At 36.6% G+C, this 27,671-nt stretch overlaps 1 protein-coding gene across 1 annotated transcript in view; it reads right to left on the bottom strand.

Moving 5' to 3' along the window:
• Positions 1-1,387: 1,387 nt before the first annotated feature.
• LOC140169261 (uncharacterized) overlaps positions 1,388-27,671 on the bottom strand; it is a 59,109-nt gene continuing 32,825 nt past the window's right edge. The window contains exons 4-17 of the mRNA XM_072192518.1: positions 22,483-22,601; positions 20,341-20,508; positions 19,892-20,066; positions 19,440-19,779; positions 14,176-14,357; positions 13,336-13,385; positions 9,837-10,358; positions 7,936-8,095; positions 6,637-6,714; positions 6,221-6,339; positions 5,509-5,676; positions 4,502-5,145; positions 3,986-4,167; positions 1,388-2,854 (exon numbers count right to left, since the gene is read on the bottom strand). Of these exons, the coding sequence (XP_072048619.1) occupies positions 2,709-2,854; positions 3,986-4,167; positions 4,502-5,145; positions 5,509-5,676; positions 6,221-6,339; positions 6,637-6,714; positions 7,936-8,095; positions 9,837-10,358; positions 13,336-13,385; positions 14,176-14,357; positions 19,440-19,779; positions 19,892-20,066; positions 20,341-20,508; positions 22,483-22,601 (3,053 nt within the window). The 3' untranslated portion in view covers positions 1,388-2,708. The remainder of the gene's footprint in view (positions 2,855-3,985; positions 4,168-4,501; positions 5,146-5,508; positions 5,677-6,220; positions 6,340-6,636; positions 6,715-7,935; positions 8,096-9,836; positions 10,359-13,335; positions 13,386-14,175; positions 14,358-19,439; positions 19,780-19,891; positions 20,067-20,340; positions 20,509-22,482; positions 22,602-27,671) is intronic.

Raw genomic sequence — 27,671 nt, 5'->3', positions numbered from 1 at the left:
GATATAATACAAATTTTATGACAAATTATTAAAATTTAATATTTTTCACATTTTTGAAATATAACAGTCCTCGAAGTAAATTTTATAAATCTAATGATATATTCTTAAAGTGTATGTAGCTGGGAGGAAAAGCCGGCGATCAATTGAAAATTTTGACCTTTCATATTGAAGATATGGATTTTTTTCCCCAAAAGACCTAATTTTGTTGGTGTTTTGGGGAAAAAATCCATATCTTCAACACGAAAGGTCAAAATTTTCAATTGCTCGTCGGCTTTTCATCCCATACACTTTAAGTACATATTATCAGATTTATAAACTTTGCTTTGAGTGCTGTTAAATATCAAAAATATCAATTTTTAATCATTTGCCATAACATGTGTATTACATTGCGAATTTCAAAAAATCAAAATATTATCATGTTATTTGATATCAGAAGGACATTCTTCGTATTCAGAATGCAATTCAATATGTCTGATGTGCTCTAATGTCCCAAAATAAATACTGTCCAAAGGTTTATATCCCACCCCTTAATGTCATGATGTAATTATGGCAAGACTATCATTAAATGATGTCCATGCAGATTAAGATAATTATATATCTTCATCCCATGACATAGTAATGTGTGCATAGTGGGCAAGTCAAATTCATCACATTTGATTTTTGTCATATAAAACGGTCATTGGGCGATTCCAGTTGAAATCCATATAGCCCCTATGGAACACGTGACCTTAGACGCCCACACAGTGGGTGTAGTTTTCAAATGGAATCACCCATGTCTTCCATACGGGGTGTATGGATTTCAACTGGAATAGCCCAATATAATAACGCCATGCGTTTGCATATCGCGTCCATACATCAATTATCTTCTCTACTTTGAGACAACATTATAAACCGCTCTCTCACATATGGCATTGTACCAAATAAACTAAAGTTTGCAAGGGTTACACCAATTTATAAATCTGGCAACTTAAATACCTTTAATAATTACAAGCCTATATCAGTCCTTCCTTTAAAAAAAAATATTAGAAAGCTTTATTCACAAAAGGTTTTATAAATATATTTAAAGGCTTAATATACTGCATGATAATCAATTCGGTTTTCGCCCTGCTAGATCTACATATATGGCCATTATTGATGCATAATTATAATGATCGAGATAATAAAAAGTACGTTATTGGTATCTTCTTGGACCTTTCGAAGGAATTCGACGCCATAAAACGTGGCATTCTCTTATCGAAACTATGCTATTATGGTGAACGAGGTAATGCCTTCGAAGGGTCTAAAAGCTACTAGTAACCGAATTTAATTTACTGTTTTTAATAATCAGAAATCTACTTACCATGACTTAAATTGTGGCGTGCCCCAGGGCTCAATTTTAGAGCCATTATTATTTATTTTATATTTAAATGACATTGTGTATTCCTCAAAACTGTTCTATTTCTTAATCTTTGCTGGTGATACAAACAATATTGCATTACACACAAATCTACAAATCTTAATTAACATTATTTAATGATGAACTTTCTCATGTTTATCCTGCAAATAAGTTATCACTCAATGTAGACAAAACCAATTGCATGTTATTTTAAAATAAACATGATAAGCGCAATATACCTGATTGTAATATTGATGAATGATAATTCCAATATTAACCGTGTCTCACACACAAAGTTTCTTGGCGTCATATTAAATGAATGTCTTACATGGACATCTTGTCTTACATCACACAACATATATGTTTCCAATCTTGTTTCAAAGTACTCTTTATAATATATAGTTTGAAAAACATTTTACCTACGTACACCTTATTCTCACTTTATGATGGCCTCGTATATCCTCATACCATGTATTGTAATTTCGAAATAATAAGAATTAAATGATATTCATTTAAAAAAAAAAAAAAAATTGTCCGCAAATGCAATAATTCCACTTTCCTTGCTCATACCTCTCCTCTGTTCGCCAGTCTTACTTTTGAAGATATACGCACAATAGCCTTATTTATGTACAAATATCATAATAACCTTCTGCCCGATATATTTCTACTACTATGTCAAATCAAATACTTGTTATGATTAAGGGACCAGGCAATCACATGTGTATACGCCTCTGTATTTCAATACTGACTTTGCCAGTAATACCATCAGTAGACAAGATCCACTTTTATGGAGTCAAACTCCAAAACAGATCCGTGACACAACATCAATTAGTTCTTTTAAACCCAGTATACTTACTTAATTTCACTGTATAAATAATTTGTCCCATGTACCTTATATTGCATATCATGTAATTCATCACCAATCTACCCAATTACTTGATTATTTTCTTGATTACAAAAACATGTATGCCCAACAATTGTCTCGTTTTATCTTGTCTGCACATGAAAGTCTTGTCCTTATCCGTGTCTCTGTCTTTGCACTATGGTATACTACGTCTTATATTAAGTAATCAAATCGTTTATATTTTGCTTGCTCGAGCACTGCTCTGTATGGTTTTCCCGCTATGCTTAAATGTATTAAAATTATTTATTTTATGTATCCTGTATCTGCATAGCTAAATAAAACTGAAACTGAAACTGAGACAAAATGTCTTGAAATTGTTGCCAACGTGACATTGTGACATTCTGCTAATATGAATCACGTGCTCTTTGTACATTATATCGCCAGGTGCAGTGTAGGACTCGAAGTGAGTAAATTTGGCCTTTTGCATGTTTACAATTCATCTCGTGATGACAACATATTTTTGCTACCAACTCTGGTCTCGTACTCATCAAAGGCATCTCTCCATTCTTTCAAATCTGTGTATTTCCAAGTATAGAACTCTTCTCTCCATTGGCGCTCTATCTCTTTGAGGTCAGCTGTATGGAGTTTAAAGTAATTAAAGCTAAATCTAAAATATGTTTATACATTCGTTTATACGGGTGTTGGTTCACTGCGCTAGGTAGCACATTGTATTGCTCGCTTCTGCAATATATTCTTTTAATTTCCCAACTTTGAATGGTGAAATATGTTTATCGTGTTACAGTTGGGATCCTTAGATTATGTTACTATGTGTCAACTTATCATTGCTTATTGATTGCTGTGTCTGAGATACGATTACACTTGGAATATTTAAAGTGCTATCAGCGACTACAGAGTATATGTTGTGACCAAATTAAATGGCTTACTCTTCAGTGTTTAGTCATTATAACAAGGTTTCATAATTCTATTCCAATAAAACAGAGCTCACTTTCGACGTTTCGAAGTATAGCAGACTCCTTTTCAACACTGTTGATGTTGTGAGGATCTTTTGTTTACCGCAGATGATACTGGTTGCTTAGCAACGAGGTCGCCAGAAGTATTTTCTTGAGAAGATCTTCAAATACGCGACTAAGATTGTATTGCCCCTCATCTATGTTCATGGTAGTCCCTTGCTTTCTGATTACTTCTGCCTCTTTTATCCAACGTGTGTACCCGTCTGTCTCTTTGCCCAGTACCTTAGCCTCATCCCAATTTGTTTACCGTAGATTCGGAAGCTTTTCTGTTCGCCCTTGTGCGAACATTAACACTCACGTCTTATCAGCCTTAGCCTCTGCCCATCAACAGCGTTGAAAAAGGAGGCTGCTAGACCTCGAAACGTCCACAGTGAGTACTTTTTTATTGGACTAGAACTATGAAACCTGTTATAATGTTCAATAACAGTCCTAATGAACATGTTCAGTAGTGATTAGTAATGTATGTTTGTGACCGCTGCCTTTTAAGTTGGCGGCCCCTCAAATGTAGTGACAAGCCTAGTGGCCGCCACTAGAATCAGCGGTGGAATTATAATAGAGTGCGGCCTTACCTGAAAACGTTGTCAGTTTTTTGTCAGAGACTCGTTTTAAAGGTGATAACCGTCTTCCCTCGCTCCTCTACAACTAGTAAGATTCACAGTATTTTTTGTTTAATTCTAAATCGGGACAGGTGTATACTGCAAGCCAAAGACTAAAGACGCTAATGTCTCAACTTACCTGAAAATGTTGTCAGCTGCTTCAGGTAGTCGTTCCAAAAGTGACATTCATCTGCTCTTACTCCTCTACCACTGGTAAGATTCACAGCAATATCTTTGTATTCTAAATTGGGGAAGGTGTATGCTGGCCAAGCTCTGTCGTCATTGTAGGGACGGGAGGCTTCCGATTCTTTATTTGGATTTCTGTAACATGTTGTTAAAAGCAAAACAGTATTGTTGATTTTGGAGGCGATAAATCCAAAAATGTAAATTTGAGGTTGAGGAAGAACCAATGCTAGGAAAAGAATCTATTGCATACGTGATAAAAATGGGGTTGTTTCAAGTCTGGCGTGGCTGGTATACGTATACCGTTATTCACACAGACTAATGCTATAAATTGTATAAAAACAGACGCTCTTTTCAAATAAAGTACAATATTTATTAGGATCTAGTGTAAACCATTCATATTCCTATTAACTTGATTAATGAGATAACGTTTTTGGTGATAAAATTGTCTCTAAAGCTGCACATAACTTACCCGGTTTGGGCAAAGTTAGTCCAATATTGCATCACTTGTTGGGAAAGAGACATTTCTTCTCTAGGATACTCAACGGATTCAAAATTTTCTGGCGGATAAAATGGGTATCCGAACACATATGCAATCTCTTCGCCGTGACCTGCACCAAGCCATTTCGGGTCAAAATATTCGCTTTTAAATACACTTATACTCGGCACATGGGTAAAATAGTACTGGTAAACATCGTGTTCCTCCGCTATTACGTGTGCTCTTGTTTCCATGGTAGCAGGGCACGCAAATGAAGCATCGCCGACATAATAATTCCAAGCGTCAAAGTAATCTGTTTCCGGGTCATCTGCGACTGACCAATCAACATATTCCTGTCTTATGCTGTCCTCAACAAGGTCATTTCTGTAAATATCAAATTTAGTGAGGAACGCTTCGAGTTCTTTGTCAAATGTGGTTTTAGATACATTAGGCGAAGTCAAGCTGTTCAGATACTGGAGTCCAGATTCTGTGCCGAGGATATATGCTGTTCCCTCGTCCTTATTGAAGCCATTGATCAGAGGACACTTCTTAAAGTTGTTATTTTCAATTAAGTTCAAAGGTAACTCGACAAGGAAATTGTTGTCTACGCAAGGCGCTGGCGGTGCCTCATTGAGCAACTGAAAATAATTATATCATTTACATAATAGCAGTATAATTATCTTTATTACACACGATGACAACTCTCCCCGCCACAGAATACATTTAACATTATTTTCAATTTTTTTGCGGCTGTTAAATATGTTGCATGACTCAAATTCAGAACGTCTTTACCGAATGGTTTCATTATTCTAATAGTTCGAATAAAGTTATCATTCAATATGTTCAGTTGTCCTGGATATTAAGAAATGTATTAATTACCATTCTATTTGTGTTAACGATTTTAGCAATTTCAAAAACCAACACAGATTGATTCAAATGTTGCTATTCTAATTCGAAGAAACCTCGGCTTCATACAGATTAGAGTAATTAAAAGTACAAACCTCGTTTGCGGCAGCGTTGATGACCTGGGCATCTACTTCACGCATACACGATATCAGTTGTTGAGTAGTGGTTGCTGGACATCCAACCGCTTCACCAAGTTTGAAAGCTGAATCACGCTCTTTTTCTAAGTCTTCATTAAAAGCCCATGGAGCTAAAATACTTCCACTCTGTGATAAGGTAAATACGGTATACATCGACGTTTTCATTATGACGGTTAGGAGTCATCTAACAGTATACAAATATTAACTGTCTATGAGTGTGATGGTCGAAATATAATCACGAGGTGAAAGATGGATTGTTCCATTCCACGAGCCGGAACGGCGAGTGGAATGGAGCAATACATCTTTCACCGAGTGATTATATTTCGACCATTACACGAATTTAAGACAGTTAATATTTGTTTTATATCACTCGTACATAAATTCTATTACTAAAATTCAACATTCATCAACATAACACCATGTTTTGCCGTGATATACTTCACATTTTGGGGTCCACCCCATAACTAAATCGGCGAGTCCAAGAGTCAGCGCACGGCTTGGCGCAGGCGCACTACGGCAGAGCGTTATGATGGTAAAGACTATCACACGGAGGAGGTGATAGTAAAAATGGCAAACGGTAACCAACCAATGAACTGTCTAGAATTTATGTATGAGTGATATAATATTATATCAACAAATAATTTTAATATAAGTTTTTTTGAGGGCTTACTTCTAGAATCGCCTGGTTGAAAAGGTCACGACTTAGAGGAGAAATCAAGTGTGCTGACACGCTACTTGCACCGGCACTTTCGCCAAATATGGTAATCTTGTTTGGATCTCCTCCGAAAGCTAAAAGAAATTTAAAAAAAAGCTGTGAAATATCAGATCGATTTTCAAATATCAGGTGTTGGTGGTGGGAACGTTGGTGGTGGTAGTGTTGTTGTTTGGTTGCATTGGTATTGTTGATGCGCTTGTTGCTGTTGATTATGATGATGCTGTAGATTATTATTAAGTAAGCAAGAAATATATGAAAACTAACAAAAAAAAGGCGTAGTCTCTATGGTTAAACAATCATATGGCACGTGTAGAATGGATGTCTCATAAAACTTTGGTTAATGTCTCATAAAACTTTGGATAAAAACCCACCTTGTATGTTAGTTTTAATCCAGCGAAGAGCCTCTACTTGATCCAACAAGCCATAGTTACCTGGTGACGCCTCATCACCTTGGAAATATAAAACAAAGTCAAAAGATAAAAGGTCCGATTTCAAAATGTCATTATTTTCGCTGATTTCAGAATGACTATAATATTGCTTGATCCTATGAAATTCATATAAAATGCATATTGAATATCAGTGAAGCAGTTCAAGTGAGTTTCATGAAAAGTAAGGCAAATATTGCAGAAACGTAGTCTTAATATTTGGAAGCAGATGAATTTGTAGTTTTCATTTTACAACACATATTTTGATTTACAGGAGAAGTCTATTGGTAAATTGATTTGTGTCACCGTTGTTAAATAAAACTGGTAATTTCTACAGACTATTTTCTGTATTGCTATGTTTCGATAGTGAACTAAGCCAAATCAGACGAAAAAGATTCTGATTTTCAAATGTTAAAAAGAAAATGGAAACCAAGTTTTCATAATAAAATGATGCGGACTCACACCCGAGTAATCTAGAGGTCACATCGATAAAGTATGGGAAATCTTAATTATTTTAAAACCCATACTCCCCCTGTATAATTATAGCTCTACTTATCGTCACGATTGGAGTAAGTATTTCAAATGGAAGTTTCCCACTGATCTAATATATATAATTGAAACCCATACTCCCTCTGTAGAAGACTTTTATATCTTAATGTTCCACAAAGGTAGTATGGATTTCAAATGGAATAGGAAAATGATTGGCTGCGCTTACCTGTAGTTGGGAATCAAAAAGTTATTAACCTATAGTTGATTGTAAAGAGGATGAAAATACTCTCCCTGTATATGCATTTACATACGGTTAGAATCTACAACTGGAGGAATATTTCAGATGGAAGTTATCCACTTGTCTAACTTAAAACTCATTCGCAGCCGAAGTGATGTATTAATCAAGCAATAGGTGAAATTAATTTAGCAATAGGTGAAAACAATTTTTGATTATATCGCGCTGCACTTGTACTTTCACCCGGTACCTCTATCTGTATTGAATCTTATCATGCTCATTCGCACCTGTAAGATTAGTATCTTCGAAAAAAAAGCGGTATTGTATTCAATCTATGATTGCAGACATACACAGGTGATGAGTGCAACGTGCTTGTAGTGCAGCGCGATATATTAAAAATTGTTTTCACCTATTGCTATGGTAGTTAATCCGATTATTACATCACTGCGAATATTCCCTAAATCTTCCACAGGGGGAGTGTGGATCTCAAATGGAATGATCCAATGATCGTCTGCGCTTACCTGTTGTTAGGAATCCAAAGGCCATTAACCTATAGTTGATTGTAACGACGATGATATCTCCAACACTCGACAGGGGTACACCGCTGTAGACACCGAAGTATCCATTACCGGCTGCATAGCCACCTCCATGAATAAAAACCATCACTGCAGCTTCAACGGGCTAAAAGGTATACGAGTTCAATATATGAAAAAAAAACCATTAACAGTCAGAACCTTTGCTCTATGTTGCTGTTATTGTAGATTTACTTCTCGGAAGGCGAGGGCTGGTATTCTACCAGAATGAGGGATTAAGCACCACCTGCCTCCTCAGTTGCTGAACATGCCAGCTTTAGGGCGAAGTAAATTATCAGGTTCAACGGCCAGTATGTTCAAATATCTTGGACATTTTTTTGATACTGTAACGACGTAGACAGTACAGCCAGCGACACAATCATGATGAGATATTGCTCTGTTCTTTATCCTTCTAGTTACTCATATCATGGTGTTCATGACATTTTGTTAGGTTAGGTTTAATACCAGGTCTTTCAAGATCACTTGTGAGTTATGTTCCGGGCGGACTTTGTCCTTAAACTGCTGCAGAACAGTGCGGTAAGATCGGGTGCTGTTTTTCTGGTTTAGTTCTAAGGTCTATTGTCGTGAACATCAAGCTCCATCTTTGTTTTCTTGAGTATTCTAAGGGGTCAAGGACAGTAGTGATTATCTTCATATTGGAGTAGCCTATCTCAATGGGTCCGAATTTTGGTTTTGAACATGTCATCATTGGTCAACCTTTCAACACGGGCCAACATGTTCCAAATCAGAGGCGAACTACTGCATATTGGTAGATCTCGGCTGCTGTGTGTCCTGAAATAAGCTGATAATAAACTCCATGATTACCAAAACTACAAGCAGTCTACTGTTGACTCCATGACAGACCAGCGGGAACTTGGCACACCATCACGTACTGTTGGCCCTGATTTATAATATTGTCGCATGTCTACCTTCAAACCTCTTGTAATATATCTACCGTAATGTTAATCAACAAAGGAAAATCCATCAGCTATTTATGGGCTGTGCTGATGCAGGTATTCACATTGCCGGAATTCAAGAAAATCGTCTCATTATACCAAGCCCAAATGATGAACTTTGGTCAGATGATAGGAACTGTGTTTTAATATTCAGTTCTGCTACCAAGCAATGGCACGGAGGAGTGGGCCTGGTCATGTCCAAGTACATTCACAGATGTCTTAAAGGTCCAAAAGCGTTGGTCTGGTCAAATGGCAGGTTTGTGCAGGAACGAACTAAATACCAACAATACTAAATGTGTATACTAGGATTTGGGTAGCCTTGTCCTTACACATCACAATGTTCTTTAAGATGGTCAGGACTTTGTCAAGTTGGACACTTTTATTATCATGGATTATGTTATGCCATAAAATGCTGAGCTTGTGCAACACTTTATAAATAGAGTGTTGAAGCTGTTTCCGAGAGGATACTATTTGTAACATTCTATGGTAACCCTCAGCTAAGCAATATCATACATGTATTATTAATAGAGAGCTTGTGATTCCCAAACGCCGTGATCATTTGCCAGTATAACTATTCAAAATCACTCTCCTGTGACGATGCTAGGTCGCGTATTTAGACAGGATTGAAGATTATGCAGGTATGAAATGACCGTGCAGGCGCAGACGAAAATGTTCAAAATGCGTCCTTCTTTGAACATATCAAATAGAATCAAGGATATTGAATATACGAAGGAAAAACTATTAATATGGTACACATATATATAGGATTGTCCATTGAAATGTGTGTGATATTTGTACTAAGTAGAAATTCGGGGAAAATATAGTGCGTCGCTTTGGAGCAAATCACATATTATGGCTTGAAAATAGAATCAAATAACAAACAAAACAACTTACCTTTGGATTAGGGGCATAAACATTAAGATGAAGACAATCCTCACTAATAGTGAAAGGCTCCGTAGTGGTTTGCATACAAATATCTCTGTTGTAAGTAGCATTATAGATCTCACCCTCACTCCACGGTTCCTTAGGTAGTGATGCTCTAAACCGCCTGTCACCAACAGGAGGTTCTGCATATGGGATACCTAAAAACACATCAATATCTTTCTGGACACCGAGATATTCATTCTCAAAATGCACGGTGTCTCCAAGTATCTGTCCTTGTTCAACTGTTACTATTGGTTGACCGAAGATAGGAAGCATCTGACACAAAATGCTAACAATTATTATGATAAACGTAGTCATTTTGTTATAGTGTAATGCGAAACCTGAATAAACTGTAGCTGTTTGGGAAATAATGATAAAGCGATAGGTACGAATCAAACGATAACAGAATCTGGTTGTACGGTGGTCTATCCTGGATTCCAGTATTAGCTTTAGAGCTATTGATATATCAGTTCGATAAAGAAGAGTAATGCACTAACGATCAAAAAATCCAGATGAAGTAAGACTGTAGTCTCACAATTATACCACATAGTCTAATGGGCTTAATGTGTGACTATGGTACAATAATATTAGGTAATTATATAAATAAAGTGAATAACGCTGCCAGTGACCTCGCCATTCAATAAAGCGTGGAGACGACAATGCAATGAATGAACCCGTAAAATCGTTCACTTGGCGAAGAAGTCAAGCAAAATCAGTCCTAGACATATGACCTTACGATCTTGGGAAACTGTACATATTAATAAACACCATTTTTATCAAAAAGACAACGGCCGATATAATTTGGAGCCACATTAATGACTAGAGTTGGTTCTTCTCTTTGATAAAGCTTGACAATATCAACCGATGTGTTTTGTAATAAAAAAAAATCAGACATTTATTACCCATTGTATTTTAAAAGGATATAATGTCACACGATCATATCCAGGGAGGGGGGGGGAGAATGGCGGCTAATTTAAAACTGAGATAAAGATAAAAATATGGAGTAAAATAACAATAAAATACCTAAGAAAATAGACATCAAAAAACTTTTAAGTTTTTTGATGTCTATTAAAATAACTTTAGAACCAAGTATACTAGACCTTTTGGTGTTTTCAGTAAATGATATCCTATTGTATGTATAATGTAATAATTACAGTAACTCAATGTTCAAAAATTCCTCCTTTGGCCCCCATTATGCCTTACGTATAATGTATACATTTTCCCGATTTTTGCCTTTGCCTTCTGGCATTACTTTCGTGGTGTGATTGAAGTTAACTGTTTGAGTGAATGAAACATTCATGAAGATTCAAGACAGTGACAATAAGTTATGGAATACAGATCGATGATAATCTTAACGTCATTAGTCCACAAAACCAGTAATTTTGTTCTTTATCATAAACCTTACCCCTACCATAACCCAAAACTTAACCCTAACATAAGCTTTAATCCTAAACCTAAACCTAGTCCTATAACCCCAAACCTTACATAGCCCTGACTCTCTGAATCCTGACCTATAACTCATGCACATCACCCATGCACACATTCCACTCACTCCGCAACCCTTAAGGGTAGACGAGGTATTGTTGGTTGAAGCAACTAAAAAAAATCAATTTTCATTATCTAGAGCCATATATTATTGAAAAATAACACCTTGATGTTTTGCAAAACTTCATTCTACAAATCCTATGCCTTGAAAACGTGCTTACTTTATTGTTGTTAATGAGTTATGTACGTTTTACAAAAGTGTTGTTGTTTCAGCCCTCTTTACACCATAACTCAAGAACCACAAGACCTACCAAATATATCTGTGATATTTGAATTCTTTTACACGCTCGCTATGAAATGAGCAATGCAGTTTTTGCCAAAGCTCACTACCATTCGCAAGATGCTGTGAATGACCAAATCGCAACAGTTTAAAATAATTAATAACCTTAATACACACACACGTGTACCTCACATACCCCGCAGCACCCACATCAACAAATCCACACTCCGTCGACTTCAAACACACTCCTATCCCCAAATACCCCCACTCTACTCTAACTCTCCTAATAACTCGTCACTAAAAACTCACAAAATAATTACACATGACGGAATTTTACTGTCGTTTTAAACTAACATCTTTGTCCTTCCCACTCACTGATTTAGATCGAACGATTTATAGTTCAATAGATCTTCAAAGCGATATTAAAAAAACACTTTCCCATCGTTCCGGTCCGTGCCATATGAGTTGCAACGCGAAGCGACTATTTCTGATCACTTTGCAAAGAATTCTTTTAAGTATCACCAGCAGATACTAAGTCCAGTCACATTAAGCGTACATCGACAACCTACAATGAGAACCATCGAAATGATGAAATCAAGGTTAGGTAACGAGTCCAGTCAATATCACACTGACACTTGCTGCCAATTACGAAGTATTACGAGGAACTTTTACCAGCAAAATATGGAATACGTCTAACAGAAGATATCAATCGCAAATATGAACATAAACACAGTGCAAGGCTTGTGTTTGGCTTCTGACGTGTCCAATTTCGTGGGGAGAAGTTGAAAAGTTAAGCTTTTAATCAAGGAATTCATGCTCACAATTATTGTGAGTATTACTGTGAGTCGATCCTTCTAGGTTCGTGATATTCTTAAAATTCTCTACCATCGACACTACACAATGTGACAACTTGTAGCTACCCAAGGTGCTCGGACCACCGGATATTTTTATACGAGAAACATACGAAATCGGTAAGTAACGTTTCAAACTTACTTAATTCGACTATTTGGTAGTCTACCCCGTTTTGTTTTTCCGACGTTTTATCCTTATCAGGTCACTTGTAGAATATAATGAACATTGAACACAAAAAGAAAGCACTCACACTAATGATCCGTTATATCCGAGGTTCGGGTATCAAATGTGGTATCAAATTGGAGATAACATGCACACGACCGTAACAATCAAATTATCATGACATGACCAGGTTTAGATTTATGACGGGTACTTTGTAGTGAGGACTTTCTATTTGCGTTGTGTTTTACACACCTACACTGTATAAATCTGATGATTTTTCTGATTTACTGAAGTATTAGCTTGAGTAATTTATTTATTTATAATGACATATGATTTAATTATGATAAGATTAGCATTAGACGATGACTTTGTAGATTAAGAGATTAAGATAACCTTAGCACATCACCATCACTTGGTAATCATGGTACTGCAAGGTATTTCCTCCTTTAACCATATCTTACAACACCCCCCGACCCACCCCAACACCACACACCCCGATATACACAAACACCACACACACCCCCACACCACACTCCACACCGACACCCATACAAACTTCATATTAATGTTCACTAAATTGAATGTAGAACGCTTCAGGTCCGAAAGAGCACCAAGTATCATGTACAAATTCAAACAGTAAAGTGTTTATCAGTTTGAAATTATCCATGATTACAATTCATTACGTCTTGCCTCGTACTCATCAAAAGCATTTCTCCATTTCTCTGTCTCTTTGAGGTCAGCTGTAAATAAAATAAAATAAATAAAATAATTTCGGTTAGACACAGGCGAATAGGTTCCTGTACAAAGAGGATCACTGCGCGAATAAATTGTCTTCTTGAAACTAAATATTATAAATAGCGACGCTGTGTCACATCGATATTCCGTGAAAGTATTGCCAAATACTAGCCACTGTAGGTTACATACCTCTGATAGGCCTGGGCGATACATGGAAATATACGACGAGTAACTACTGATTTCTTTGCATGGCATCTGAAAAGACTGCATTAAAAAATATTTTCTCTCATTATATAACATTTTTGTTGTAATAGTACCACAATTCATACGCACGGCTTCAGTTTTTAGTAAATATTCGCCCTACCATATTTTAACTTTCAGCTTCGAGGGCGCACTGCCATTTTAAGGTGTTTACGGTTCAGTGCGTTAAAACAAGAAACGTCTCAGGTCAACCTATGTTGAGTTTTTGATCACTTGGCATCTAAATCATATAGTTTTCCCTGATATTAGTTGCATTTAACTGTGAGAGTTCTGAATATGAGAAAATTCCACCCGAAATTTGCAATTTTTCCCATTGAAACCCGTGTAATAGATAATTAGTGGTATTTAACCTGTAATAAATAAATAAATAAATAAATAAATAAATAAATAAATAAATAAATAAATAAATAAATAAATAAATAAATAAATAAATAAATAAATAAATAAATAAATAAATAAATAAATAAATAAAAAAGAAAGAAAGAAAGAAAGAAAGAAAGAAAGAAAAGAAAAATACCGGGAGTCTCATCATACCTGCAAATGTTATCAGCTGTTTTAGATAGTCGTTCCAAAAATGACATCCATGTGCTCGTACTCCCCTGCCAGTAGTAAGATTCACAGCAATATCTTTGTATTTCAAATCAGGAAAGGTATATGCTGGCCAAGCTCTGTTGTCATCGTAAGGAAGGGATTCCACGGATTCTTTGTTTGGATTTCTGTAGAATTTGTTCAAAACCGTATTGTTTGACATTTGAGGCAATTCTGGTATTAGAGAGTTTGCGAAATAAGGTTTTAAAATTGACTGGAACTGGAACGGCAACTTCATCGATTGGAGTTCTTGCTCAAAACTTTTTTTCAACGCGTACGTGTTGGTTTCTGTACCAGCAGCGTTTTTTCCTTTCAACTAGGGACTTGTGTATCAACTGGCGATCATAAGAAAGGTATGTATAAGCGACTGCAACACAAATCCTCCCTTTTGTTTGATTAAGAGGTTTGTTGGTTCAATACAAAAGGTGCTTTATTTGAATAAACACGAATAACCTCTCTAGGCGATGATCTATGAAATGGAAATTATGGTATAAGCCTATAGACTAATATTATTCTTAAACATGTTTCAATTAAATATTCTTGTGATGGGCCTATTTTATTTAACCAAAAATTATTCCAGTAAACGTCAGCTGTTCATATTTCCATTTTTTTGTATTTAGTGCGTTTTTACTTCTTTGCCTTCGAGCAATCAAAACCGACCCTAGGATCTATGTGTATAGATTTCCTGTCTTCCTCTCCCTCACACCTCCACTCCACCCCTCTCCCTTCCCCTCCCATTCCCTACCCCACCCCACTCAAGAAAAATGTAGAGATTGTTGTATGCAGTTCCAATATTAAAAGGCTAATTATAAAAAGTAGTATAATTCCGAACAATTCAAACGTGTTTTTATGTAAAGACCTGTGCTGATGTTCATGTGCAAGACACCCGGATAATCACGTCTAAAGTTTGCGAAGACCACAAAGTTAGAAAACGTGTAGTTATTTAATTTATTATAAAACATAAAGAATACTGCAATGAAGCCTACTTATTTTGAGTTATATGTACTAATATAATTTGGTTTATTCCAAAAAAAAGGTGGTTTGGCATGTTTATGCTGAAACATTTAAGAATTTGCTTACTCTTATAACATTTGTAATAATAAATAATGTGGTTCACATTCAATATCCATAATAGGCCTGTATAACTTGTTTGATGAGTGTTTAAAAAAACCCGTATAGCAGTGACCAAATGATAGGCCTGCTGAAACTAAATGAATGAAATAAGTAATTAAATAAAATATCTGAATATCACAAGCATCTTTAGTTATATAGAGGAGTAATTAGTTACGATACGCAACGTTGTAAAAATGTTCTCAGTTCGCAGAGGTTCGATACACTGCTCGCTCAAGTAATATCAGGCTATTTATACGGGAACTTAATCCCCTCGGCGTTGGCTTCGCAAGACGAATTTGTGTACGTCATTAGCATACACAAAATTATATACCAAGCTTGAAGTTTGGAACAGAAATTTATTTTAATCCATTTCAATCAGTAAATTTCAGCAGCATGTCGCATGTTTTTTACCCAAACCAAATTAGACTTCCAGTAATTGTTAATTAACTAGATAATACATAAAAAGGACATTATGTAGTCAATGAAGAAATGTGGTAACTATTGTTCTTAAATTGACTTATTTTCAGCCATAATTTACAGCTCACTATGGAGTTTCGCGTTCACCTCAACTTCCAGAGGCTTAAGGTTAGCCGAGAGTTTTTCATGCGCTTGATTTCAGAGGGCGTAAGTTCATAACAGAAACAGCCATGCAGAAAATGAACAAGCGTACCGGGACGTAGGCCTACTTACAATAGAATATCGATCCACGGTCAAGACATGAAAAGGCTATGAAACTTGGCTTAGCTCGTGCCCGGAGCTCGGATGCCGGGGGGGGGGAGGGTGGGGGTGACACAAGCCGTTTTCGGCAATTTTCACAAGGATTTTATACATTTTAAAATTGATTGGGGGCACTTCGTCAAGCTACGCCCTGGAAAATGTGTTGATTTTGAATTTATAGCCTTGATATCTTTGATGAAATCAATGCTGCTATTCCCCTGATTACAATGTAAGGGTAGGCAACAACAACAATATCAAAAAGCAATTATTTGTAAATCGAAATGGGGATGAAAATTAACAAGACAGACTTAGCAGGCCTACAAATTTCTGAATTATATAAAGTGAAAAACAATCAATCACGATTCACTGCACTCAGCGAATCAATCAAATAAAACTAAAAAGAAAGGAGCAAGAAAGAATAAAGAAATAGTGAAAAGAGAAAGAAAGAGAGAGAAAGAAAATGAACGAAAAAGAAAGAAAGAAAGCAAGAAAGAAATGAAAAAAAAGAAATGAAAAAAGAAAAGGAGAAAGAAAAGAGGAAAGAAAGGAAGTAAAAATGAGAAAAGAGAAAAAAAAAGAAAGAAAATTCAGCCACACGGAGACTCGAACCCACAAAAATAGTTCATATTTTATTCCCAGTCCACTCGGCCATAGATCAGCTTACGCAATTGACTGTTCTCAAAGCGGATGATATAACTATAATTGGATGCAATTACATGATTACAATCGCGTCCGCATTATGGCTCTTAGAATAAACACGCATGTCGGCGCTGACATTTTGAACGAACTGATGGAGGAAAACCTCGTTTTTGCAAAACTAGCTTCAATTTGGAGTGAAAATCAAATGGAATAGCAATTGGCAGAATGTTGAGAAATAATGTAGGTATTCAGATGTCTAAATTAACGTCTCGTAATCAAGATATCGATAATTTCACAAACCAGCTTTTTCTCAAGCAAATTCTCCAAAATTTTCCCCCAAAACGGGCTTTTAAAATTTAATCGGTACTGTATTTGGTTCTTCCCCATGGCAACATTATTTCTTTGATCGATTTGTAATACAATACGAAAAAGAAGAAAACAATCGCTCGGTGTGGATTTATACGGAGCGCACATTTGAAAAAAAAACTCATGGAACGTGTTTTTGATCTTGTGAACATGGTGGGTAAAAATGCTTTAAACGAAGGATTTTCAAATTTATTCTAATAATTTGTATATAACACACACAAAAATGTTAAGCTACATCCAATGCACCAACATTTCACTCGCTGTGATATTTGATTACTGAGAAAACTCTGTTTTAGAGAACAACTTTATACGTCTTTTATACGTTTTTTATACGTCTCTTTGTGTAACCTTAATGGCAGAGTGGTTTTGATTACATATTCCTCTATAATCCTCTAGACGTTCCAGTTTGTGCTTCTGATCTGCATTTCGCAAACTCTCTATTAACTTCTTTGTGAATTATCCTTCTTGTTTTATATGTCAATGAAATTAATAAATTAGTAATCAATTAAAATAATTAATGAATAAAGGCTACCGTATCTCACGAAATACTGTTTTCGAGTAAATCTTAATAGGAATTCTGGCCAAATACATTTCTGTCATGTATGTTGATTTGGGCTGATAACGTTAAGAAAAGACTTCGAATTTCATTATGAAGTAATTTTCTATAGAATTATATCACGTTTTCCATCGTAAAATGGCACCAAAGTCATAGATCTCTATGTAACACACGTATTTTCACATCTGCTTCAGGTTTGAGTAGAGTATGGCGATCGTAATAGAGATACAAGAGTATGTGAAATTCAGTTGTGGTTGATCTTGCCCTATTTGGCGAATACGAAGCAGTTTACGTGAATTACTTAACATGTTTACGTAAGAATACGTCGATCGAATTAGACAGTGTTAGACATACGAAAATACCTCACATACACGTTAGACATACATCTCACATATTTAGCGTTGAAATTAGGTGTATTTTAAGTACGTAACAATATATTTGCATAATTATGTATTTAAATTACATGTATTAAAAATACATATGCAAAATATCTCAAAAACGTCAAAAATGTGAGATACAAGGGCATGTGATGCAAGCGTTGATATTTATAACCGTACCAAACGCATGTTAATGCGTAAAAAACATTAATAAACGAAACTTTTGTTTATGCGGTAAATAAACAACATATATAAAATATATCTACATACAAAGTGCTTTTAAACCCATTTTAAAATGGTAAATCATTTTAGCCCTATATATTTTTTGTTTACTGTATCCTAGAAACTCAGATATGTGTTTCAGAAACAAACCATAATTTATTCCATTCAACATGTTCAAGTAGGGTACATGAATAGAATACATTAAATCCTTTGTTATACTATCTATAGAAAATCCAGTGGTGCATGCAAAATAACAGTTAATATTAACACTGAATAAATTAAATAAACACTTACACAATGGATGCATAGTCATTAGTCAATTTAATACAATAATGTGTTGTTAGGAGAAGAAAAGGCTGTTAGGTCACCGTATGTCAGGTTATAGGTCAATTGGATCAGGTCAAATTTAAGCATCAATTTTGAATACACATGTGAGAGTCTGTGATATCATAATGAGGCATAATTTTGATATTCTGTCTTTAACTGGATATATATCGAGAAGTGCAATGTGGGATATACTAATATACCTTGGGATGTAAATGGTGAGTACAATTTAGAATACCTAGTTGAGATGGATTTCACAAATAAATATAAAATAGTTACCAAAATCACAAAAGTTAAGCTTACGGAAAACTACCTAATATGGTGGTATAGGTGACAAGAAATACAATTTGTTTTCAACATTGCTGTAGTATGGTTGTGGTAACCTGTTACCTATGGCTTAATTCAATTTCTGTGAAATAATGTCGCAAGTTAAAATACAAAATATAGCTCAACATTGAAAATAGAAGCATTTTAACCAGTTCCTTTTTGATAGTTGTGGAGCACCAAGTTCATGAAGTCATAAAAGAAATCAGGAACCACTTATTCCCATTTTACATATCAATTTTATTTTCCCAATGTGTTAGCAACACATATCCAAAATTTTAACGAAATCCGTTGATAGTAAGCTTTCCAAAATGAAGTGAATTTAAATCATCATTGATGTACCACCTTTTGGCTTCTACTTTTAAAAGCATGTAAGCTACGTTGATACCGATGCCACCAATAAAACGAGAAGATTTGCCCCTTCATTTTGCATACCACTTTGTCCAATTTTTTTGTAATTTCTTCACACAAAAAAAATCAAAAAAAAAAAAAAAAAAAAAAAAAAAATCAATGGGTGTGTTACTAATACTGCTAAGAAGATGAACTATTTAAAAAAATTGTACACAACTTACCCGGTTTTGGCAAAGTTAGTCCAATATTTCATCATATGCTTGGAAAGAGACATTTCTTCTTCAAGATACAGACGAGATTCAAAATCTTCTGGCGGATAAAATGGGTATCCAAATACAAAAGCAAGCTCTTCGGCATGACCTGCACCAAGCCACCCTGCACCAGTATATTCGCTTTCCCCAAAATTTATACTTGGGACATGTGTGAAATAGTACTGGTAAATATCGTGTTCGCCTGCCATTGCCTTTGCTCGTGTTTCGATGGTAGCAGGGCACGCAAACCCAGCATCTCCGGCATAAGAATTCCAAGCGTCAAAGTAATCTGCTTCCGGGTCATCAGCAACTGTCCAGTTAACATATTCATGTCTTATGCTATCCTCAACAAGGTCATTTTTGTCAATTTTACTAACGTGGAAGAACGCTTTGAGTTCTTTATCAAATGTCTCTTTAGATACATAAGGCGCCGTTGAGCTGTTCCGATACTGGGCTCCAAATTCTGAGTTGAAGATATTTAGTGAAGCCATTGATCAGAGGACAATCCTTGAAATTGTTATTCTCAATTGAGGTCAAAGGTAACTCGACTAGGAAATTGTTGTCTACACAAGGCGCTGATGGTGCCTCGTATTCCAGCTGTAAATAATTACATCTTATAGCAGGGTAATTATCTTCATAATACAAAAGAACACCCCTCCCGTCACAGATTAAGTAAATATACCCTCTCCCGACACAATATAATGGTTTCAGTACCCTTAATATGCAAATCACGTTAGTTTTGTCAACCAATTTGTTAAGTTATTCTGGGTAAACACGATTATTACTATTCTTGTGTCAACGAAATTCACAAAAATCAACTCAAGAAAGAATTCCCGGCTTCAAACAGATTGGAGTAATGAATGATACAAACCTCAACTGCGGCCGCGTTGATGACTTGAGCTTCTACTTTACGCATACATGATATAAGTTCTTGAGTAGTAGTTACTGAACATCCAACCGCTTCACCAAGTTTGAAAGCTACATCACGCTCTTTATCTAGGTCTGCATTAAAACTCCACGGAGCTAAAATGCTTCCACTCTGTGATAGGGTAAACAACGGTTGGAGACAAGGTAAAAGACGGTCGGAGATTAGCGATTAAAGAGTTTGCGAAATGAAGTTTGAAAATTGACTGGAACTGGAACGGCAACTTTATCGATTGGATTTCTTGCTCAAACTTTCTTCAACGCGAACGTTTCGGTTTCTGAACCAACAGTGCCTTGTCCTTTAAACTAGGGACTTGTGTATCAATGAGCGATGATCAAAAAAGTATGTAAAAACGACTGCAACAAAATCCTCCTTTTTTGTTTGCTGAAGAGGGTTGTTGGCAACACTTCAATACAAATGGCGCTTTAAAAAAAAATAAACATATGAATGACCTATCTAGGCGATAATATATGCAGTGGAAATTATTGTATTAAGCCTACGCTAATATTATTCTTAAAGGGCAGGTCTATAGCAAAAACAACATCATATCATTGGCAAGCTAATATTATGAGGACAATGAAAATGACTCCTTTTTTGAGAAAATAAGACGTTTAAAATTAATATTCCGCAAAAACCAACTTAAGCGGTGAGTTCCTTCCTTCGAACGACACAGATTTGGCCTAGAAAACCGGTGACGTCATGAAACGAGATGTGCCCGCTGTGAGAAAAGGGACTATAAACGCTCTCAATGGACAGAACGTATACTGTTGCTGTTCAAAATTCCAAATTAAGTATTACAAATTTCATGGTTTTAAACATATGGATAAAATCAGCCGCTTCTTTTTTATATATTAGACAATTGTGATATTACAATTCATATGTATATCAATATCATGAGAAATATTAGGCCTAAAAATAAATACATAATTTGAGCTTAGAATTTCATTTCATCTGAGACTAGCATATAAACCGTGTTAGTCCACAAACTCATGTATCTGATTTCCCTGTATATTGCAATGCTATAGTTTCAGTTGGATGAAATATTACAAAGCAAACGCATAGTAACAATTACTGTGTGGGCTTTGTTACCGAAAAGAACAATAGCGTGCATATTGTTACGCAGCATTGTTATGGTAAGTGATAGTACAACTCATTGTTGCTAATGTCAAACTTGTCAAAGTAATTGTGATTGTATGATGAGAGCACGATAAAGTGTCCGCTTCATTTACCTACGTCATCAGTCAAACGGGGGGAGAACACGTGCGCTTCAAACGGGAGAAGAACGCGTACGAGGCTGAACTTTACCCACGCAATTTCTCCTTTTTCAGGAGAAATATGCACACAAAAAAGAGATAAACTTGTTTTTGCTATAGACCTGCCCTTTAAACATTTTTCAATTAAATATTCTTGTGATAAGCCTATATTCTTTGATAAAAAATGCTCCATTATTCTAGTAAACGAACGTCAGCTTTGTCAAGTTCATATTTCATATTTTTTGTATTCAGCGCGTTTTTTACTTCTTTGCTTTTGAGAAGTCAAAAATAACCCTATGATATATGGGTATGGATTCCCTCTATTCCTCTCCCTTTCACCTCCACCTCTCCCCTTCTCTTACCCTACTTCTTTCTCTCCCACTCTCTCTCGCTCTCTCTCCCCCTCTCTGTCTCTCTCTACTCTTTCTTTAACCTATTCCCCCTCCTGGGTAACATTTCGGTAACCAACCAGTTGGGCAAAGCAAGTTGGGTAAAATACATCCAATATTTGGTAAAACACTATGAATGGGATGTTTTATTGTTTTATTTTAACCAATATGTTGGTTATTTCAGACTCAGGTTAAATGAGTGAACTACAATTGGGGACATTTGAAAATAGGAAATTATATTATAAAGTATATCATTTTATCGGGTATAACACTTAGTTTACGTGTGTGCGAGGCCGAGATTGCGATCAAGACTTACGATGATTTATCGGCGACAGAAGACAGAAAGAACTTGACAGAAAGAGACCTTAACAATTTTGCAATTTGCTAAGGAAATAGTAAAATGTGATTCCGATTTTGCTTGATCACACCACATATTTTGAACTTACTTGTAGAATCGCCTGGTTGAAAAGGTCTCGGCTTAGTGGAGACAGCAAGTGTGCTGATACACTCCCTGCACCGGCGCTTTCACCAAATATGGTAATCCTATTGGGATCTCCTCCGAAGGCTACAACAAATTCAGAGTAAAAGCTGTGAATTATCAGATCCATTTTCGTGTTGGAGGTGTTAATGTGGTAGTGCTGTGGATGTGGTTTTAATTTTTGTTCTTGTTGTGTTGTTCTTGTGATTGTTGTTGTTGAAAAGGCTTCAAGTTGAAATTAATTATGATTGATTGAAATAGTTGCTGTTGTTTTTTTGTTGTTTTTTTAAGTTAAAGGATGGCCATGCATAGCTTATCTTATTGGCCGTCCGACTATCTTCTCTGTAACTTTTGTTTTTCTTTGCTTTGATGTACTCTTATGTATGTAACTCTGCTTATTCACTCGCCTTGTATGTTAGTTTTAATCCATCGAAGAGCTTCTACTTGATCCAACATGCCATAGTTACCTGGTGACGCATCATCACCTTGGAAATATAAACAAATTCAAAAGTTAAAAAGACCATTATTTACACTGCCTATAATATTGTATATTCTTATAAAAAAATATGGAATGCATATTTTGTTGATGTCGTTGAACCGTAACCATATTATCATAGTATGGTTACGGTTCATAAAACATAATATAAGTAATGATCAATTGGAATTTTTTAGAATTGTCCCCTAGAGATGCCAACAAATTGTGTGGTAAATTATGGGACAAAATCAGGCTATAAATCTACCATGGAAAAGAAAGTGGCGGCCAAAGTTTGAAAATAAGGATCACCAATTCTTAATGTACCTCCACAAGTCATGTGTACAAATGGGAAACACTGAAGTTTTCGTCCTTAATGGTTTTATAAATTGTATAAATTTTGGATTTGTAAAGCGCCTTTCTCCAAATCTTAGAGGACTCAAAGCGCTGTAATTTCGCTGCAATGGTGAATCATCACAATCAGATCGCATCAACTAGGTTGCTGCCGATCGGCGCACACCTATCCGCATTTAGATTGTAACATCCACCAATTAACTGTGCAGCTCTCCAAATTCCATTGGGTGAAGGAAGTTTTTGATAACCAAACAACTAATCACCGATTTTTGCGATACAGGAGGAACCCGGAGATCCCGGAGAAAACCTGCGAGAGCAAGCATGGAATCGGGAGAAACCAAGTGCACATGAGTCCTTGGGCCGGGCCGGGGCTTGAACCTCAGTGGTGCAAAGCGAGTGAATTACCGCTGCGCTAACTGGCAAAACCGTGATCAAATCAATCTCTTCGGACACAGATTGTATAAAATTTTCTCGGGGCTCCGCAACAAAATGCGCGCATATATAGTGAGCCATAAGCCCTAAATCGTTCATGGTGACTTAAGATCAGGAGAAATACACATATAAGTTACATCTAATTTGACAAGTTTTCACCGGGCGAAAATGAATTTCACTGGTCGGTCAGGCAACATGCTACCTGGTCAGGAAATGTTTCCTGGCCAGGCAGTCAGACCAGAATGCTATGTTTGTAAAAAGAAATGCGAAAACAAATGTAGTCCAGGGATTCTAACGGTATAGTATGGTATATATGCAATCCTGTACAAGCCGTTACATCTCGCCTGCCAATCAATTATTGCGGAGCATGAAATCCGCACAGGTGCATTGTTCTATTTATGACTATTTATGTTCCCGCCAATTTCTGAGCATTGTTTTGGCGAGCATAAGTTGATGGTCAGCATTAAAATGTGGGATTGGGAAAATATCATCGGCACAAGTGGTCAAATTGTGTACTTGTGTACTTTACTTGCTTCAATCTTCGCACGTAATTTGTTTATGCTACGCTACGTCAAAGTTATATGTCATTTATGATTTCGTTTAAAATAGTGGAATGTCTTATTGTCTATCATAAACAACCACTTCACATTTTGACCACATTTTGCGAGAACTGATCACATAGAGGAGAGAGGAGAGGGAGTGCGATACCACATGCGCGTTGAAATAAAAGAGGACTCTGTCACTTTTTGTCACTTCCTATTTTCCTGGAGTGAATATTCAAATGAATAAAAACACACACACACACCCTTATTTGGAAAACATTATCTAAATCTTCCACAGGGGACTCTGGATCTCAAATGGAATGACCCAATGATTGTCTAAGTTTACCTGTTGTTAGGAATCCAAAAGCCATTAACCTATAGTTGATTGTAACGAGGATGATATCTCCAACACTCGACAGGGGCACACCGCTGTAGTAACCAAAGTATCCATTACCTCGTGCGTAGCTACCTCCATGAATATAAACCATCACTGCAGCGTCAACAGGCTGAAAGTTCATCCAAAACCAAAAACATTAACATTGAGCCCCCGGGTCATACATGATAGTTCATGTAGGTTGTAAAAAGCGATTTGCAAGAAATTGCAGGTTTAATTCTCCGAATATCAAAAGTTACCTGCTACCACGAAATGAGCGTAAAGTCGCAAGTTTGTAGTTTCTAGACGCTTTGGCTACTACGTCGGTGTTGTGTGATTGTTTCACACACCTGTCCAAGCCAGTAGTATGTCTGTATGTCCTTTGTGAATTGGGGCACAATAAGATATTCACGAAGGACATACTATAGAGGCCGTCAGCCTTTCGCCATCTTGTGGCTAAAATGATCTGTGTGATCATGCGTCGGACACTACGCGCAGGGCGCAGCTTGCCACGCAGCTGTTATCGCACATCAACGCGGTGATTTTGCTGTTCACGCATGGAGATGGAACGACCATCCACAGCGTGTACCCACAAGATGGCGGCATATGACGTCACGCTGACGGCCTCTATAAGCTTGTACAGGTGCCCGGCAAAAAAGAACATCAACTCAGTTAGCCAGGATGATTCGAAGCTATCAACTTGCGACTTTACGCTCATTTCGTGGGAGCAGGTCACATTGGGTGAAACAAGACTTCTCCGTAGTCCACTTGCCCATCGTGCATATACAGCCTGTCTAAAAAAAAGTGCAAGTGAAAAGCGCCCTCTTTGGCAATTACAAATTACCATTGTGACATGATGCTTGCATCAACGTCACAGCGCAGATCGTAGCTCTCAAATGCCGTTTGTTCTGTTCAATTTACTTGTTCCAATTTCGAGATATATTTATCTAATAACGAAAGGTAAAATCACAATTGTGCCACTTTTACTAGGGAAGAGAGCTGTACATGTAAATCAATGATAGCTGATGTTGATGCGTCTAATGCACTCTTCCCTTTGGACTCATGCATTAGACGCATCATCATCAGCGCGCGTGCATTATTTAGTCTAATATCTCTCCCAACAAGTAATACGTGTTCATTAACCTATCAGTGTGTAATATTTGTTTGTCTTTTAACATGTCTGAAGTTACTAAGAGTATTTTACCATAATAAAATCATTGATATGCACATGTATTTAATGTTTACAGCAGAATGTGAAATATTTATTTATCTTTTAATATGTGTTAAGTGGAAAAGCGAATCATCATTCCTGCATCATGATAAAACCGTAAAAACAGTAATAAAAATTGGATTGTGTAATTGATGCATTCTTTTGATTTCACGAAGGAACTCTTGATAAACTTGATGCTATCACTGTTACAGGTAAAGCCCCCTTCCTTATAGTAAAAGTGGCACAATTGTGATTTTACCCTTTCATCTTTAACTAAATATATCTCGAGATTAAAACAAGCAAAATGAACAGAACAAACGGCATTTGAGAGCTCAGACTACGCCCTTGACGTTGATGTAAACATCATGTCACAAGGGTATTTTCTAATTGTCAGAGAGGCGATTTTCACTTGCACAATTTTTTGAGACAGGCTGTACACTGGCTATTACATCTACTATACTAAAATAATGAGCGAAGTGTGTGTGGGTGTGGGTGGGTGTGGGTGGGTGTCTGTTTGTCCGGCTTTGCGTTTCGCCGCGCTTTGACGCATCGATCCGATATTTCGGATATGGATAGGTATCGGAAAAAGCATGTCCTTCGGCTGATTCTAAAGGTCATGGGAGGTCAAGGTCAAAGGTCTTAGAATTCAAACTTTGTCCGATCGGGCCCAAACTTGGTGGGTGGAATCCTTGATACGAGGGGAATATATTGCGCGAAATAAAATCGAGGTCAACCGAGGTCAAAGGTCATTACGGAGGGGACAAATTTTAAACTTTGTCCGATCGGGCTCAAACTTGGTGGGTGGAATCCGTGCTGTCAGGTGAATATATTCATTCTGAGGTCAGCTGCCAGAGCTGAACTGCACTTCCACATGTTCAGTTGCTATGGTTAATAACACATGGCCCGTTTTATCCTAGGGTATTATGGTGGGTTATTATAGTACTCTACATTTCCCACCATCCTTTTCATCAAATAATTATACCACTGCATGGGATTTTTGAGGCAATAGAGGACCATTTATTTGCAATATAGAATTAGGGGCTGTGCAATAATTATGAGCCCTGGGGGAGGGTAAAATTGGGGGAAGCAAGAAATTTTTGGCGAGGCAAAAGGGGGGCAAACAATTTTTGGCAAGCCAGGGGGTCAAGCGATTTTGGCACACATTCTTGGGCCGCTTTTAAATACAACGCTCTAAAAGGCTTTGGAAAACTGTGCGGAAACGCTTAAATATGCAAATTTTCATACTCGCTGCGCTCGCAACAGGTATATAGACCATTTAAAGATTGCAAATTGGGATCCCAAAATTTGTCATGTGCAAGGGGTGGGGGCTTGGCGGGCCGAGAGGGGGGAGGGCAAACGATTTTGGCGAGCCATTTGGAAATTTTAGAACAAGTGCAGAAAACTAAAATGGAAACAAGGCCTTGTGGGAAGTGTAAAATAATATAAATAAAATGTATGACCATTTGAAAAGTGTGTGTTTTGTAAAAGAAAAATAATAGCAACAGAAACATACTTTATTTGTGTGTTAACTTATTATCAATATCTCTGAATATTATCCTTACATTATTTTTTTTCATTTTAAGAACATCAATATACAAATTTGTAGGAGGGCCTAAATATAGAAATACTATATTTTACGCAAACAGTGTCCCCATCTAATACTTCCTAAACTGTAGCTCTTGTCCATCCCTTTTCAGAATCTATGCAAGTGCTTCACAAGCATCTCCTATAGCAAATGTCTGTGATTTCATGTTTCATTCAAGAGTTTCATTAA

Source organism: Amphiura filiformis, chromosome 14, assembly GCF_039555335.1.
Source record: "Amphiura filiformis chromosome 14, Afil_fr2py, whole genome shotgun sequence".
NCBI lineage: Eukaryota > Metazoa > Echinodermata > Ophiuroidea > Amphilepidida > Amphiuridae > Amphiura > Amphiura filiformis.
This window is presented reverse-complemented; position numbering and strand designations above follow the sequence as displayed.